The 17,037-nt window shown below is 37.0% G+C and overlaps 1 protein-coding gene across 1 annotated transcript in view; it reads left to right on the forward strand.

Annotated features, from left to right (window-relative positions):
• The window catches only part of AQP9 (aquaporin 9), a 61,147-nt gene extending 47,644 nt beyond the window's left edge, over positions 1 to 13,503 (forward strand). Inside the window, exons 3-6 of the mRNA XM_051980729.1 lie at positions 660 to 797; positions 2,865 to 2,983; positions 6,332 to 6,549; positions 9,976 to 13,503. Of these exons, the coding sequence (XP_051836689.1) occupies positions 660 to 797; positions 2,865 to 2,983; positions 6,332 to 6,549; positions 9,976 to 10,141 (641 nt within the window). The 3' untranslated portion in view covers positions 10,142 to 13,503. The remainder of the gene's footprint in view (positions 1 to 659; positions 798 to 2,864; positions 2,984 to 6,331; positions 6,550 to 9,975) is intronic.
• The last annotated feature ends 3,534 nt before the right edge of the window (positions 13,504 to 17,037 follow it).

Genomic DNA, 17,037 nt, shown 5'->3' on the forward strand with positions numbered 1-17,037 from the left:
AAGATTCAATCAAGAAAGAAATCTACATTATATGTCAAACACATTAATATTATTTTAAATATATGTATATATATATGTGTGTATATGTATGCATTTTTGCATGTAGGTATATTTATGTATGTATATGTGTGTGTGTATATATATAAAGGTATCTGTGTTTAACTGCAGCTCACTTGGAGGTGGAGATGGGGAGGAGGAAAAGGGGGAAAAGAATAAAGTAAAAAGTACACAGCACAGAACATAAGAAAATGAAAACCTACAAGGAAGCAAAGAAAAAATGGACAATATAGTGTCTTCTATTATTATATATGCTTTCTTAAAATAGAAATTTATCGTTATATATTTTGAATCTTCTCTTATGTCCTGTTATATATATGACAATGTTTTTTCTTCTTCTGCCTCTTTCTATTTTGTTTTTTCTTGTTTTGCATTTAAGTTTAAAATAAATAAATGCATTTCAAAAATAAATAAAAGTGACATTTATTCTCTTTGAGGTTTTTCTTCTATAGACTAGACCTAACAGATTATATTTTTTGAGAATTAAGGTGGGGGAGTTTGAAGTTTGTCACTATTTTTACTTCTATGGAGATTAGATAATTGTTTTCTCTCCAGTCTGATCCTTTCATGATTCATTTTCCATCATTTGATATTCCATGCAGGTGGTCACATTAACCCAGCAGTGACTTTTGCTATGTGTCTCTACGGACGGATGAAATGGTATAAGTTCCCTTTCTATATAGGGGCTCAGTTCCTGGGGGCTTTTGTAGGGGCTGCAGCCCTCTTTGGAATATACTATGGTAAGTTGGCCATTTGGATTGGGAGGATAAAAGAATGGGATTAAATTTTAGTTAAAATTATTTTGAAGATTATAATGAGGATAAGAAGAAGATAGTGGGAGAATTTACCAGATATAGTAATAAGGGAAAACTTCTCTGAAGAGAGTAATGCCCAAGAAGAATGGAATACTACCAACACAAGTCAAAATAATTAAGGTCAAATTAATTAAGTCCCTAAAAGAACTAAATGCTGTGTTAAAGATAGAGAATAATAATAATGAAAGTAATTTCCATGTAAAAAATACTCTGACATCCATCAGAAGAGGAGAAGTATGTCATCAGAGTAATAACATTTTTCTGGAATTTCTATTTCTATTGATTTCTCCCATTTAGTTGGGGGGAAGGGAGAAGTGGAACAGGGTAATTTGAATGGCTTTTGAAAAGAAGCCTTAGAAGAAAGAAAAAGTACTGTATAACAAAGGTGGAATGAAACCTGTCGCTTCTCTGGCATAGGTCCACAAGACTATTAGTATTCTGAATAAAAGTACTGATAAGAACACAGAATTAAAGGTCAATACAACTTGGGATTCTAATTGGGACTCTACTAATTCACTGTGTTAATTAAGTTATGGAATATTTCTAGGTTTCAGTTTCCATATCTCTGAAAGGAGGCTTATAGAAGATAACCTTGAAAGTACCTTCAAGCATTTACATTTTGAATTAATGAAATTAGATCCCAAAACATTATTCTAATCTGGTCCAATCTGGTCCTTTTCTCCCTCTGTGATGAGAGAATGTGGTAGAATAAGGGTGAGGGGAAGAGAGGAAAACTTAAAACCTTGAATTTGAAATCAGAGAAGACATGACTTCTGGTCCGTCACTAACTACCTGCATAATGTTGGTTCACAGAGCTTTCCAAATTGGTTACATCTGAGAGGTACAAAGATGTGCTGGTAAACTTTTAACAACCAACTCTCTTGTATAACAAAAATAAGACATTTTAAAATTTAATCTGTTTTACATCATTTTCTCAAATCTGGAGTAGAGGGGTGTTCCTCTAAACAACAACACAGGGACCAAAAAGAGAATATTTTAAACTATGGGTGGATACAAAGACAATTAGCCAGCCAGATTTGGCCTTCAGGCCAAAGTTTATTGATCCCTGATACAGTTAATCAATGAAACAACAATCAAGCCCTGATTTATGGCTTTACTAAATTTCCCAGGTGTGAATATTCATCTTGAAAATTTAATAGTCAACTTTTCTGTGTCAGTGGGAACACACCCTTAATGGATAGTGGTAGGATTTAGAAGTAAAAGAATTCTAATGCTTAACTAGTCCAATCCCTTCATTTTGGAATTAAATGTCTAAGGTTGGAAGTTTTTAGAGATCATCCAATCTAACTACTCATTTTATCGGAAATTTGAACTCAAAGAAGTTAAACAATAGCTAGTAAATGGACAGAGGCAAGATTCAATCCCAAGTTTTCCAATTCACTTTCTACTGTACCATGCTTCTATCTACAAAAGAGGAAACTGACTTGCCTAAGATCCTGTTAAAAAAAAAAAAAAAAAAAAAACTAGGATGTAAATTCTGACTTTGGTGCTCTTTTTTTCTATACAATGAAATACTCTGGATTGGGCTTTAAAATCTGTCCTTTCCCTCCCTAAAATTTTTGGATTCTAAGCTCTTTTATGTCAGGCATTTCCTATTTTATATCCATTTTGAAACCCCGGATTCTGTGGGTACTCCTGAAATCTCCATGGAGTTTTGGTTTGGGGCACAAAGAGATCCATGGAGTCTTACCTTGCTCACAGGACAATTCTGAAATTCCAGAGGAAAAGTGGATTTATCCCTTTAGACTGTAACTGACAGAGTGATCCAGTTGAAATATATGTGGGCTTTTGGTGATCCATCCTGGCGCTAACCAAAATTTTGTAAATCATCCTGGTGAGCTCCAGAACCACCCTGAGATTTGACATTTTTGATGATCATCATCATTATCCAAAATTGTTGTCTTGCTTTTTCCTCTTTTTATGATGCTTCTCAAAAGAATACTAATAAATGAGGACTTTGTTTTTTTATAGATGCAATTAGGTGCTTTGCTGAAGGAAAACTGCTTGTCACAGGAGAAAATGCAACAGCACAGATTTTTGCAACATATCCAGTTAAATACCTGACTGTGGCAAATGAATTTGCAGATCAAGTAAGTACAAATGCAAGGTGAACTAAATGGAAGTGGGCATGATAGTAGAATGCTAGTGAAATATGATTAGTTAGAATATCAAAGCTGAATCTTCCAAGTGAAGAATGACTGGACATGGGTCAACCTATCCTGCTATGTGTACATTTGAGAAAATTAGTTATTTACTACTAAAGCTCTAAAAAAGCCCATGAACTTACAGAGAGAGAGAGAGAGAGAGAGAGAGAGAGAGAGAGAGAGAGAGAGAAGAGACGTGTTTCACAATTTATTGTATTTCTTTTCTTTGTTATTAATGAGATAAAGGATAGAGAATGGGAGAGAATTTGGAACTGAAAATAAAAATAAGAAATTAAATATGTCCATTATATTGTTACTTTAAATTGATTGTCAACATCTTGACTATATAGGCCAAGGATGGGGAATCATTTTTCTGCCAAGGGCTGTTTGGATAGTTATAATATCATTCATGAGCCATACAAAATTACCATCTTGAAGAACTATGGCCTGTGTTTATAGGGACAGACCAAATGGTTTCATGGACCTTATTTAGCCCATGGACTGGACATACTCTACCCCTAATGTAGGCAATTGACCAAAAAAGCCATTATTCAACTATACTACTAATCGTTTTCTAACAATGTAAAGACTTACACTGACATCTTGAGGGATAATATTACATTTTTACTATAGCCTAAGAAGCATTGTCAGAATTTTTTTCCTAAAGAGAATTATTCCCTTTCTTATTTCTAGAATACCTATAGAAAAAATTCACAATAGATATACAGAGAAAAAATTCAAATGAGAGAGCATAAACTACTTTGCAAACCTTAAAGAGATATATAAATGTAACTTATTAATAATTATAAATAATAAGTAATTGATACTGATAAAAGGATCATGGGATCAGTTAAACAGTCAAAAAGCCAGGCTCCAAAGGAGACCCCCAGTTGCTAAAGAAGAAAAGGTCTGGGATATAAGATATAAGAAACTAATGGAACCAGGAAGAAATTGTTGATTTCTCTGTAGTCAAGGAGAAAACCATAGACAGGAATGTGACCTAGACTGACAGCAGTATCTGAAACCAACTAATAGCTAAGATAGCTCCAAAGCTAGACTTTGCCATTTCTTAGTGGTTTATGGATTATAGTTCATAGAAATCACCCATATTTGAAGAATTCAGGGTGAAGAATTTTGGACATGGCTAATGCATAAATTTGGCTTGCCTGACTATGCACATTTGTTGCAAGTGTATTATTTCTCTCCCCCCCCCTCCATGTTAAAGAGGAAAGTAAAAGAAAAAAAAAAAAAAGATTTTTTTTGTTAATAAAAAAAAAATCACCAAACTTAAAAATAGCTGTGAAAATTAAGGAAAAAATGGGTCAAAAGACATGCTATGAAGAGATATGAATGTATATTTACATTTCCGGAGGTCACAGGCACATGATGAAGCCCCAAGCTATTAGGTGGAAGCAATGGAAGTTTTTTGGGTTTTTTTTAAATCCTTCCTCTAGGCTCTATAGAAAATTCAGTGATTTCCCTACTTTAAAGATCTTCAGAGAAAAAGATTCTGTAAGTTCTATTCTGATCTCCCATGATCCTCCTAGTCAAGAAAATTGTCCTTCAGTAATTCTTATCGTATTTTATACCTGTTTAAAGGTAAAAGTTGATGGCTCTATTTGTGCAGGAATAAGACATTTTCCAATAAAGTTGCTAGATGTTTTCCCCTCAAAACTCATTAGAAATAAGACACTGAGCTTGTCGATGTTTGCTAAGCTATGGCATGAATATAAGTTGTGATCTAAGGAGGGGAAAGGATGCTTCAAGGTGATTAGGGGAGCAATGATTTCACATATTCATAAATAAAGACCCATTAGCAGGAAGGAGGGATGTCATGAGAAGAAAGAGAAGCTGAGGGTACATAATGGGAGATAAAATTATTGGTAGGGTTGGAACATTCAGTAGAAAACTTTATCATCTTCAGCCAGAAGTACCTGAGTTTATGGGCCTGTACAAACTAGCAGTTTTCTGTATAAAAATTGTTTTGCTTCTAGCATTATAAAGAAAAGTTGTAGTCATTAAGGGCTTTAGGGGTTTCAATAGGAACATATACAGATACTGAGGGAAGTGAAAGATATAGTGATCCTTGGTGAATGGCTCTGTTTGCCAGTAGATTCCACTCCCCTCTCTCTTCACATGACAAGTGTGGGGGAGGAAAGGGATAAGAAGGGGAATGGTTGCTTCTTTATAAATCATCTTATAAGGATTTTCACTTTAAACAGAAGACCTACTTGATCTGTTTCCATCTAAGGTAGAAGGACTATTTATTTGCTTTCACCAGGTTGAACTTCTCCTGGCAAAGATTTGATTTTTCTTTCTTAGAATGTAAGCAACAGCCACCCCTCTATTTAACAGAGCCATTGTGATATCATGAAAATGTAGAGAATCCCTCAATTTCTGAATCCCTCCATGTAGTTCGGGCATATCTCAACAGAAAACTGTTGGGGGATTTGATGAACAACCAAGATCACAACATGGTCCTTTCTTGTGTTATGATTGCCCTCAGAATTGTCCATTCTTTGGTTTTCTCAATAACAAGAAGTGTTGAAGGCAATAGTAAGACTATTGCCCCAAAAAACAAGACAAGCTGCAGCTCCGATTCTCCTAATAGAATGTAAGTTCTTTGAGGCCAGCAGCCATTTAATTTATTATAATATCCCTAGTGCCTAGAACTGGGGCAAGATCAGATAGAATTGATTACTAGTGCCTGTCACAAAAAAAGGTAAACTTAATAAGAGTTTGTTGATCAACTAATTCATCCAAGGAGTTGCCTCTTTGACATACACCCTCAATTTTTTTCTCTCCTGAAATCATTCACAATTTTATTGATTCGTAACCCCAAAGAAGACCACCCAGAGAGCTTGGCATCCAGGATATTTTCCTGACTTTTTGATCAAATTAAATACAATCCTACTTAATTGTTTTTAGTCCCTTTAGTGAAATTCATCCAAAGTTCCAGAAAATGTCCAGAAAAGATCACACTGAGTACTTTCTTCTCCTTCAGAAAGCACAGTAACAGGGGTCAGTGATTATTGAAATGATTGCAAGAGGCAATTGATCCCTTGAGATACTCCAATTTGGGATTAGGAAGAGCAGTCTTTGAAGATACATAAAGAATCTCTGCCTTTGGGGAGTATTCTGAAATGAAAATTCCCAGTCTTGGCTAAATGAAGCCTCTGCTCTGTAAGGCTACAGCATTTGAATTTCTTCTTTCAGTAGTTCCCATTTCTTAGCCTTGAGACCCACTGGAAGGGCGCAGCTTTAGCTCACTGATGCATTCTTCTCCCTCTCCAGGTGATGTCTTCCTCATTCCTTCTCTTGGTTGTCTTTGCCATTTTTGATGAAAAAAACTGGAGGGTCCCCAAGGGCCTAGAACCCGTTGTCATTGGCCTACTGATCCTGGTTCTTTCTTCCTCTTTGGGAATGAACACTGGCTGTGCCATGAACCCAGCTAGAGATCTGAGTCCCAGGCTATTCACAGCCCTGGCAGGCTGGGGGTTTGAAGTCTTCACGTAAGTGTCCAGAGATGGAATAGTCAAAGGACTGATGTCCCCCATGGGCTCTTGAGTGGGGATAAGGGAACATGAAGGGAGAGAGCAGTCAGGAGGAATTGCCCACTATATCATCGCACTGAAAGGAGATGGTGGGGTTTTTTATTTGATTTGGGCTATTTCGCATTGGTATGTGAAACTTCTGATAATGTAGCTTAGGAACTGTTCTGCTGCTTGTAGCTTTACTTACCCAGTGTACTGAAAATTTAAGGGATTTGCCCTAAGTCACATAGTATACCAGAGGCAGGATTTGAATCCAGGTCTTCCTGATCCTGAGGCCATTTCTTTATCTATTATGCCACAATTCCTCTCAAAACTTTGATTTTTATGTTGAACAAAAATCTGTTGCTGGGATATCAGTAGAGAATGGTTTCTCTCAGAGATAGCCCCTTACACTTGTACTAAGCTTAGTATAGAGCTTTCTATGTTAAATGACTAAAATTATTATTATTATTATTATTAAGCATCAGTACCTGGCACATAGTCAACATTATTTAAGTGTTATCTATTATGATGATCATCTGTGACACAGTGGATGGCTCCAAATCGGTGCTATAAATGCTGGTTCCTCCTCTCAGTTCCCTTCCCCACATGGTAGGATTCAAAGATTGTATAGCCTTTGCCTACAGCAAATACAGGACCAGACTTCACTTCCCTCCCTCTGTGTGGACAAGTCCCTAAGGCTTAGCTTCTCATCTCTAAAATGGGGATAACAATATTGACAAGAGTTGTTTTGACAATTCAAATGAGATTATTTACCCAGGACTTCTTGGTGATCTTTAAAGAACTATAAACATGTTATTCTTGTTGCTCTTTCTCCTCTTCTCAGAAAAAGCGGAGGGATATTGGGCTAACTATTGGCCCATATCCTAGAGCTTCCCTCCATCCCACATGAGTGTACGCTCGTCTACTTCCAAAGTCCCAAACCCTCTCCCCCCACTCCGCTCCTCCAGTCCCAGCCAGTTTCATGAGAGCACCCTATCTGCCATGAGCAGTGTCTCCTCCTAGGTCTGAGGAATGGCAAACACACGGAGGCAAGCTCCGGCTTGATGTTTTCTGTGGAGAGGAAAGAACCCGAGTCCCTAAATCTCCCACATGCTCTCACACACGGTCAAGTACACATTTTGGCCTTCCCTTTCTAAGCAGGATGAGAGACTGGGTTAGCCTTGCTCTGAGGGGAGGAACCAAGGCTTTGTCAATCAAGTGATCCAAGTCTGTACACAGAACAAGAGTAGATCGTAAGGCCTTCAACAAAACCTTGAAAACGGCAGGCTGCCATCCGTGTGACAAGTAGATTAATAAGAACATGCATGAGACAGGGTGACCACTGATCACAAGGCAGAGCGCGACCTCGTCCCACTTCTGCACTCCCTGTTTAATATGCTCCCACCGAGGCTGGCCGACGTGGACTGTCAGCTTGAGAGAGAAAGGTAGATTTGTGCAGGTGCGGGGGCACTTAAGCAGAATGGTAGAGATAAGCTTTTCAAAGAACCTTTCCCCTCTTGTTGGGGGGCAACTTCTCCCTTCTGAGGTGCCTGTCCGCTGGCAATAGGCTTGATAAAAAGCAAAGATTTTCATAGGTTGATGAACTTGTTCCAGGAACTAGTTTGAATCCTTAAATCATCCTGGCAACTTCCACTCAGCTGTATTTTCTTGTTCCCCTAATTGGAGCTGCTAGACCCTTGTGACTTCCTTTTATTCCTTCATCTGCAGCTGTTCCTTTATTTCCTCGGTCCCAGACTGAGCCACAGGCTTTGAGTCTAACGGGGACAGATGGAACAACGAGACCTCCACTTGCCTTAGAGAGCCTGGCAGATTTGGAGGAAAAGAATGTTAACTTTATTGTGCAATCATAGTGACATCTGGTGGCTACTGCATCCAATATCAGGATCCCTTCCAGAAAAATCTAAATCTAGAATTTAGTTATAATAGAATTAGATAGAATGTTAATCTAGTCCAATCCCTTCATTTAAAAAAATGGAAAACAGAGACCAAGAGAGGTTAGATAACTTACAAAGCCAAGATTGGGGAAAGCAAGGTAGGTAGGGGGCGGGGGTCACTCAGGACACAACACAAAGAAGTATTTTTTTTAATCCATAAATTAATATTTGCCATTAATAATTACATTATTAATTTTTGTTAATTTTTGTTGCTGTCAATAGCAACAAGACAGTTGTTGATTGATGTATAATCAATTCAATAAGCATTAAGCATATTGTATATAAGACATGAATATTAATGCTGGGTATTTTGAGATAAAAACAGAATACACTGTAACTTAAGTTCATTATCTACTAATTTATCTAGATTATGTTATAATAGTAGACGTATTTTCATTGGGTACTAGAATCTAATTTAACCTGACTTCCAATACAAAGCTCTTGCCCATCTTATTCTTCTTTTCTTTTCAGTCCCCCTTTATATGTTGCCTTCCTCCATTAGAAAGTAAGCTTCTTGAGAGCAGGATCCATCTTTCTTTATTATTGTTGTTATATTTATATCCCTTATGCTTAATACAGTACCTAACATATAGTAAGTGCTTAAGAAATACTTTATCTAACTTCATGGCTTTGGCCAGATAAAACTACTGGCTCTCCAGAGAACATCATGAGAAATCATTGTCAAATTCAGCTGCCTTTGTGTGGAATCCACACTTCATGTGATATCAAATTAATTTTTAAACACTTAGGAGAAATGGTGTGAGAGATATGCCTGAAGCAAATCCTATCAGAAAGTGTGTGACCTCAAAGGTAAACAATGGTTTACTATATATTTTGTGCCTATTGAGTGCTTAATAATATTTGTATTTTATATGCATGAAATAAATACTTTACAATTTTTTACCCATTAATTTGATCTGCATACCCAAGTTAATCCAACAGATATTAAGTAGATTAAAGTTAACTGCAGCAGGCCAAATAGAATGACAAAATTTTTAATAGCAGCTCAATCTTTCAAAAAACTTGCATTTCACGTCTTTCTAATTTGATGTGAATTTACTCAGGAATCTCCCCAGATCTTTCCAGTTTCCCTCCCACCTTGTGCTGTTTCAGGATCAATTAATTTACCCTGAATGAACTATGTGGCTCCTCAGCCTTAACTATAGCTGTGTTCTTAGCTCTCACAGGTCCTATTGGGATTTTTTGCTACTTATTCCAATAATCATGTGGGTTAGTTTTTTTGGAAGTCAAACTCAGCAGGGTCCTGAAAGCCTGGGAAAGCCCTACCTCACTATTTCCTTTGGGCCATATTCACTGCACTCATCCAGTGTATTGTACTTCCTCAAACTCTAGGTAAATGAAAAAAGGAAATGAATACATACATTGTAGAAGTGAGTCATCCAAACTAAATGCAAATAGTAATGTGAATTTCTTGTTTGCATTTCAGAGCTGGAAGTTACTTCTGGTGGATCCCAGTAGTAGGGCCTTTCCTTGGTGGAGCCATAGGAGGTTTCATCTATATTTACGGCATTGAAATCCACCATGCAGACCCAGACACAGAAGAAAAGATGGAACAAGTAGAAGAGAAACATGAACTTAGTGTGATAATGTAATAATATGCCCTATCCTGGGCTGTGCAATTGGTTGCAGTCAAGGGTCTATAACTGTGTCTATTCACTAAAAGTACAAATCTGATGAAGTTGTAAGACTGAAAGCTAGGGGAAAATCTACTCACTTGTACTGGGCCTAATGGGAGAGATACTCCATTGAAAAGAAGTAGGATTAAGCAAGAAGTTGGGATGGAGGCTGCTACTGTGGCTCTACAGGTTGGGTGTTCCCCTAGAGGAGCACTTGAGATGGAATCTTCTAATGAAGAGAATTTTCCCTCTAACTTTCTCACTTCATCTTGGTGATGTAAGTCCTTTGGGGTAGGACACCTGATTACTGATATGCTCAATTGGATTTATACCAGCTTCATTATCTGTAAAGAAATATTTTTTCAGTGCCATCATATACCAGGATTTTTATTGTGTAAGTCCCAAAGATTATTTTCTGAGTACCAAGGTGTGTGTTCAAAGATTTATAGTTGTCTCATTTAACTTATCTGTGATTGGAAACTAATGGTACTTAAAGTTCTAGGAATTGTCAACTTTGCTGCTATAACATAATTCACCAGTGAATCATAATCCTAGAAGTAGTTTTGCCAAAAACAAAACAAAACAAAACAAAACAAGAACAAAAACAAAAGGCTGAAAATGTCTTTCCAAAGAAAATATAAAATGTGCACTTAGTCTTTTAGATCAGCCATGGAAAAATAAAAAACCCTGGCCCACGTATCCATATCTTTAATAAACCAAAAATTGAATAGGAATCAATACTCTTCTTTTAAAAATTATTTTTCCATTTCTCTTTTCTATTCTTAATGTGTTGGTTTCCCAAAATACTCCATATCTGTTGAGGGTACTCACAAAAAGCATCAATCCAGAGCCACTAGATTTTGATAAGCCAACTGAGATATCAGTAGCTATACCATGGAATGCTTTTCAAGATTTAGCTTTTCAAGCTAAATACAAGGAAATGACTTCTTTTCAAGCCCACATTTTGTCTTATAAAGATTTGGCAAGCAAAGTAGTGCACACCACCTAATACAGAAAAAAGTTGGGAGGAGTGGATAAAAAAGATCTTGTAGTAGATATTAACATAGGGGCTGTATAAATTTTGGAGGGCTAAATGGAATTTTTTTGAACCAGCAATATTTGAAAAGTGTGTTAATTCCCTTTAGAGTAATACTATCAAATAGAATATGGATCCCTGCAGTCCACATATTAGTTTTTTAAAAACAAATTAACATCACTTAAGTTTTACTGTATTTTTTTTAATTTTGTTAAGCATCTCTTAATTACATTTTAAACTAATTCAGGCCACAGAGGGGAGTTTTACAGCCCAATACCCACTAGTTTGCGACCTCTTTAGAGGACAGGAATTGATTCTTATATAACATCCTAAAATGTGACAGGGCCTTAAGCATGCACAATATTTTATTTTTTTTTTGAGTCCTTTACTTCTAAAGTATTTGCCAAAACATCAGTCAAGAAGTACTTCATATGTTGTAATCTTGTGCTTTTATCTTTAATTTATATTCTAGATAGGCCAGACCACTGAGCTACTAATTCTAATAAAATTAAATTTAACAGTGATAAATATAAGTTCCTGCACTGGGATACAAAAAAACTGACTACATAACTGCTCATGTTCAAGGGAAGTTAGCTTAACAATCATTCATGTGAAAAGGCAGATGAAAAAGCTACCTAGATCCTAGATTGTATTAACAGATACACATAGCCCGCTAGGCTTTGTTTAATCATATTCTACCAAGACTATAGTTTTAAATTCTGGGCACCATTTGGAAAGAACATAGACAACTGGAGCAAATCCTAAAGAGAATAGTAAGAGGACAGAAAACTGTGAAGCACGAAGATAGGTTGGAGGAACTGGAGACATTTAGCCAGGAGAAAGGAAAATATGGGAAGGAGCAGTATTCAGGTATTGGGAAAATGTCCTAAGGGGGTCTTGCTTTGCCTAGCTTCAGCACACAAAACAAGGAATAATGGAAGACGGTTGCAGGAAGACTTTTTTTGCTTTATGTAAGGAAAACTTTATTAATCAGATGTTCAAAAGAGGAATGGGTTGCTGTCATGGACAATGGGTTCCCCTTTACTATAAGTCTTTCAACAAAGAGATCTGTGAGAGAGAGTACAACAGAAATTCTTCTCCAGGCATTGACTAGATCTTCTACCTCAGACAGTCCAGGATTCTGTAATCCTGTAATATTTTCTTATGTCCAAAATAACAAGTTTCTCAATCCCCAGGCTGAGAGGTATTGAGGGAAATCTAAGATCATAGATTATAGATCTGAGGCCATGTAGTTCAAATCTCCCACTTATACAGATAACGAACTGAGATAGAAAATCTTACATGATATACTCAGTCCCACAGAGTCTGAAATGGAATTTTAATCCAGGTTTTTCCTAATACTGTATCTAAATTACTTAGTCCACAATCCTGTCTCCTGTTAAATTCACATTTTAATTACTCAAGGCAGAATCTATCCTCTCTTAAATTCCCAGAAAATGGGAACAACCATATATAGACTGGATAATATGATTTCACTATTTACACTGTAGTTCAGATGTAATCCTTACCAAAGACAGGTAATGAAGTCCATTAAGTCCTTTTTGGTGCTCATTTCTAAAATTCTGCTCCAGTGGGATGAACACTCATCTCTCATAAGAACCCTTCACATAGGAGCTCCCTTTGATCTTGTAGCAAAATAATCTTAGTTCCCTATACTTTTTCTTACCTTTATTTTAAGAACAATTCTATAAAATTTTTTAAATAGTTGTAGAGTGTGGTTATATTTGTGGTGTTCAGAGAATAAAGAACTTATAGAACAAAAAATATCTAGCTAAAATTGCTCATTCTTCAAATGATGAACCTGAGGACTAGTTTGGGGAAAAGACAATCAAGATGCCAGTGTTTACATGCCATTGAGTCTTGTGCCCTCTCTGGATGATGCATTGTTGGACAGGGCCAAACAATGAAAGCCCTGTGGCATCTGGGATCATTCCTCTAGATACTAGCATAGGAGAGGAGAAGAGATGGAATCCTGAAAATGTGTTTTAATTTATTGAAAGGCATAATTGGAAGTCCATTTTTAGATGGTGGGAATTTTATATACAATTCATAATTTGCAATTTCCCGGTCAGTCTAATCTTATTTTAACAATTTCAAATGACCCTTTTCCCTGCTCAACCCATGGCTCACTCAAGGTAGCGCTTTTCTGTGGATCTTTCTGATCTTTTATCATGTAATCCCAAGTGTGCCAGTGATACAAATATGCTAATATGTAGACTGAGTCTGAAAGAGTGATGGGTGATTTGCTCAGCTAAGAGAATAAATCATTTGACTCTTCGGAGCTGATGTTTCTGTCTGCTCTGTAACATTGCTCTTAGATGCGTATGACCAAAGAATGAAAATCAAAGGTAAAATGCCTCACACACGGTTATATTTTGCTTGCGATCAATCATAGAAACGTGTTTTCTTCAGAATTATCTGGACATTTTTTTAAAGGGGAAAGGAGTTATTTCCTCATTGGAGTTGTTACATTGCTCTAAAAGAGTTAAAAAAATGAATTTTTCTCACACCTCATTCCACAAACCTAACCATGATTCCTTAAAGATAAATATGCTGCTTAAAAGAAACCATCTAAACAACCTCCCATTTACTTGCTACCAACTCTAGCAACTCCAAATAGCTTGTTTAAGGACATTTGGGGAAGCTAGGTTATACAATGGATAGCTGCCAAGACTGGAGTCAGGAAGCCATCTCTTCTTGAGTTCAAATCTGGCCTCAGACACTCCTAGCTGGGTGACCCTAGCCAAGTAACTCAACCCATTTACCTCAGTTTCCTCATCTGTAAAATGAGCTGGGGAGGGAAATGGCAAACTGTTCCTGTGTCTTTGCCCAAAACAGCAACAACAACAACAACAAAAAATGACGAATTGAACAAGATTGAAACAGGTAAGCGACAAGGACATAAGTGGCAGAGACAAAATTGAATTTGAACCCCCTCAATGCTAACTACAATAATCTTTCCACTGTACCACATAAAACCCTTTGTGATTCACCATTAGGTGAATCCCACTTATAGTGGGGATTCTCTAAATCTTAGGAACTTTATAGGCCTTAGGAAGGAAATCAAGAAGAGGTTCAGATTCTCAGTCTACAAGAAGAGAGAATTAAAGTCTACCCAAAGAGGCTGTTGGAAACCAATACTCAAGAATTTATTACTCAAACATTAAGCACTTTGTTTCAGGTACTGTAATGAAACAATCCCTACTTTCAAGAATTTTACCTTTTAAATGGAGACAAGGACCTAAGTATAGGAGATTTGTGATTTTAATATCAAAAACTCCCTCTATTAATAGTCAGCATTAAACATATAATTAAACGGGTAAGTTGCAAGGGGACAAAATTTGGGGGAGAAGATGAATTAATGTTGCTCAGGTTGAGTTTAAAAAGTTGCAGAAAATCTAGGTGGTGATATCCAGTGAACAGTTGCAAGTATAGACTCAAGTTCAGAGGAGCCTGGAGTTAGCTAGATATAGATTTAGGAGGTCTCAGTATAAAAATAACAAATGTGGGAGAAGCTAATAAGTTTTGCAAAACATTTAACCTACATTTACCTCATTTGATCTTCACAACAACCTAGTGAACTAAGGGTCATCATCCTTACTACCTTGTAAATGAGGCAACTGAGACTCAGAGGTTATATCAACCAAAAGTATTAGGGCAAATTAATAAGATGGCCCAGATTCCTATACAAAAATTCCCCAATAGGTTTCAGAAATACACCCATCTATAAAGAAATGAGAAAAATCACATGACTCCTCTGCCCAGGAATCCCCCAAAGGTCTCTAGAATTCTAAGATCTTGAGATAGACAAGCCTGGCTAGTTGGCAAACAAAACACAATAGATGTCATGAGCCCAAGTGCGGGGGGGTAGGGGATTGGGGGAGATGGAGGGGGGGAAGATTCAAGCAGAGCTCAATCTGTATCTTCAAAGTCATTGCAGCAAGAGCTCAGTGAGAAGATTAATCTTTGGGAGTTCCAGGTTTTGCCTGCTCTGGCAAGAAAAAAGTCATATGCAAAGGTCAGCCTAAGGTGTATCTGTAACCTGTAGCAAATCCCTAACTCGACCTGTGTAGCCACAGAGCCCAGCAGCAGCAGGGAAAGATTTCAGGTAGAGCTTAAAGTGGAGGGAGGGTCTCAAAGGCCTGTGGTAAGAACCACAAAGCAGACCCTATCCTACCATTCAGTTAACAGAATCCAATCCAAGCACAGACCCATCAATCTACATCCTAAGTAAGGCTAATGAGATTAGATTAAAACACATCAAGAAAAAAATATGAACACCATTAGGAAATATCTTGGTTTGGTAGAAACCAAGGAAATAAAATATGAAGATGGTGAATTTACAATTCCAAGTAAAGCCTCAGAGAACAAAAGAATCACAAGTTTATGAGATTATTTGAATAGAATGGTCAGAAAGGAAAGAATAAGGAGAATTAATACCTTTGAATGGATAGTAGGAATCCTCACCCAAAAACTACATGCCCTGAAAATTAGAATGGGTCATACAGAATATAATGGTTCAATGAAACAAGAAATATTAAAAGCAAAAGATTGAAAAATCAGAAGAAAATCTAAGAAATATATCAAAACAACTGATCTGAAAACAGATTTTAAAAAGATCATTTAAGAAAATTCTGAATCTTCTGAAAAATCATAATTCCCCCCCAAAAAAATCTATCATATTTCAAGAAGTTATAAATGAAATTCACATAAATCAAGGAGAGAAAAGTCACTATGGTGGAATGAGACGGGAACTTGTCTAAGCCCTCCCAAATTCCCTTGTAATAATGCCTCAAAACCAATTTTTTCTAAAAATTTGGCGAAGCAAATTTTCTAATCCAGGACAGCTTGAAGGGTCAGTGGAAAAGGTCTGCTTCATTGGGGTAAAAAGGGAGTACGTTTTAGCTTAGATGGTGCCTGAATAAGTAGCAGCAGGCCATACCCCAGGAGGCCAGCAACAAGGCTTTGTGCGCTGGGGCAAGCAGCTGTGAGAACCCAACCAGGAACAAGCCAGTATCAAGGTCTCATCCCCTAGGTCATGTCTGTAGTGAGGACACAATCTCAAAGGCAAGCCTACAGCAAGGCCGCAAATAGAGGCAAGCCATCAAGGATGCACCCCCTCTTCCCGCAAGTCACCAACCAAAACAGCCCCTTAAAAATAAAATTGGCCGAAAGGAAAAGGAAGTACAGAAATCCTCAGTTTATCAATCTCTCTTTTTTATGTTTCACCTGTCCCTCCTCATAAATATTACTTCTAACCACCTATAGACCCTGTCTATATTGAATAGTTACAAAAATATTAATCCAGATTAATAGAAATAATGGCATGCTTAAATAACCCAATCTTTTTTTTTTAATTTTTATTTAATAATTACTTTATATTGACAGAATCCATGCCAGGGCAATTTTTTTAACAACATTATCCCTTGCACTCACTTCTGTTCCGATTTTTTTCCCCTCCCTCCCTCCACCCCCTCCCCTAGATGGCAAGCAGTCCTTTATATGTTTGATATGTTGCAGTATATCCTAGATACAATATATGTTTGCAGAACCGAACAGTTTTCTTGTTGCACAGGGAGAACTGGATTCAGAAGGTATAAAAAACCCGGGAAGAAAAACAAAAATGTAGATAGTTCACATTCGTTTCCCAGTGTTCTTTCTTTGGGTGTAGCTGCTTTTGTCCGTCATTTATCAATTGAAACTCAGTTAGGTCTCTTTGTCAAAGAAATCACTTCCATCAAAATATGTCCTCATACAATATCGTTGTCGAAGTGTATAATGATCTCCTGGTTCTGCTCATTTCACTTAGCATCAG

Source organism: Antechinus flavipes, chromosome 2 (assembly GCF_016432865.1).
Source record: "Antechinus flavipes isolate AdamAnt ecotype Samford, QLD, Australia chromosome 2, AdamAnt_v2, whole genome shotgun sequence".
Lineage (NCBI taxonomy): Eukaryota > Metazoa > Chordata > Mammalia > Dasyuromorphia > Dasyuridae > Antechinus > Antechinus flavipes.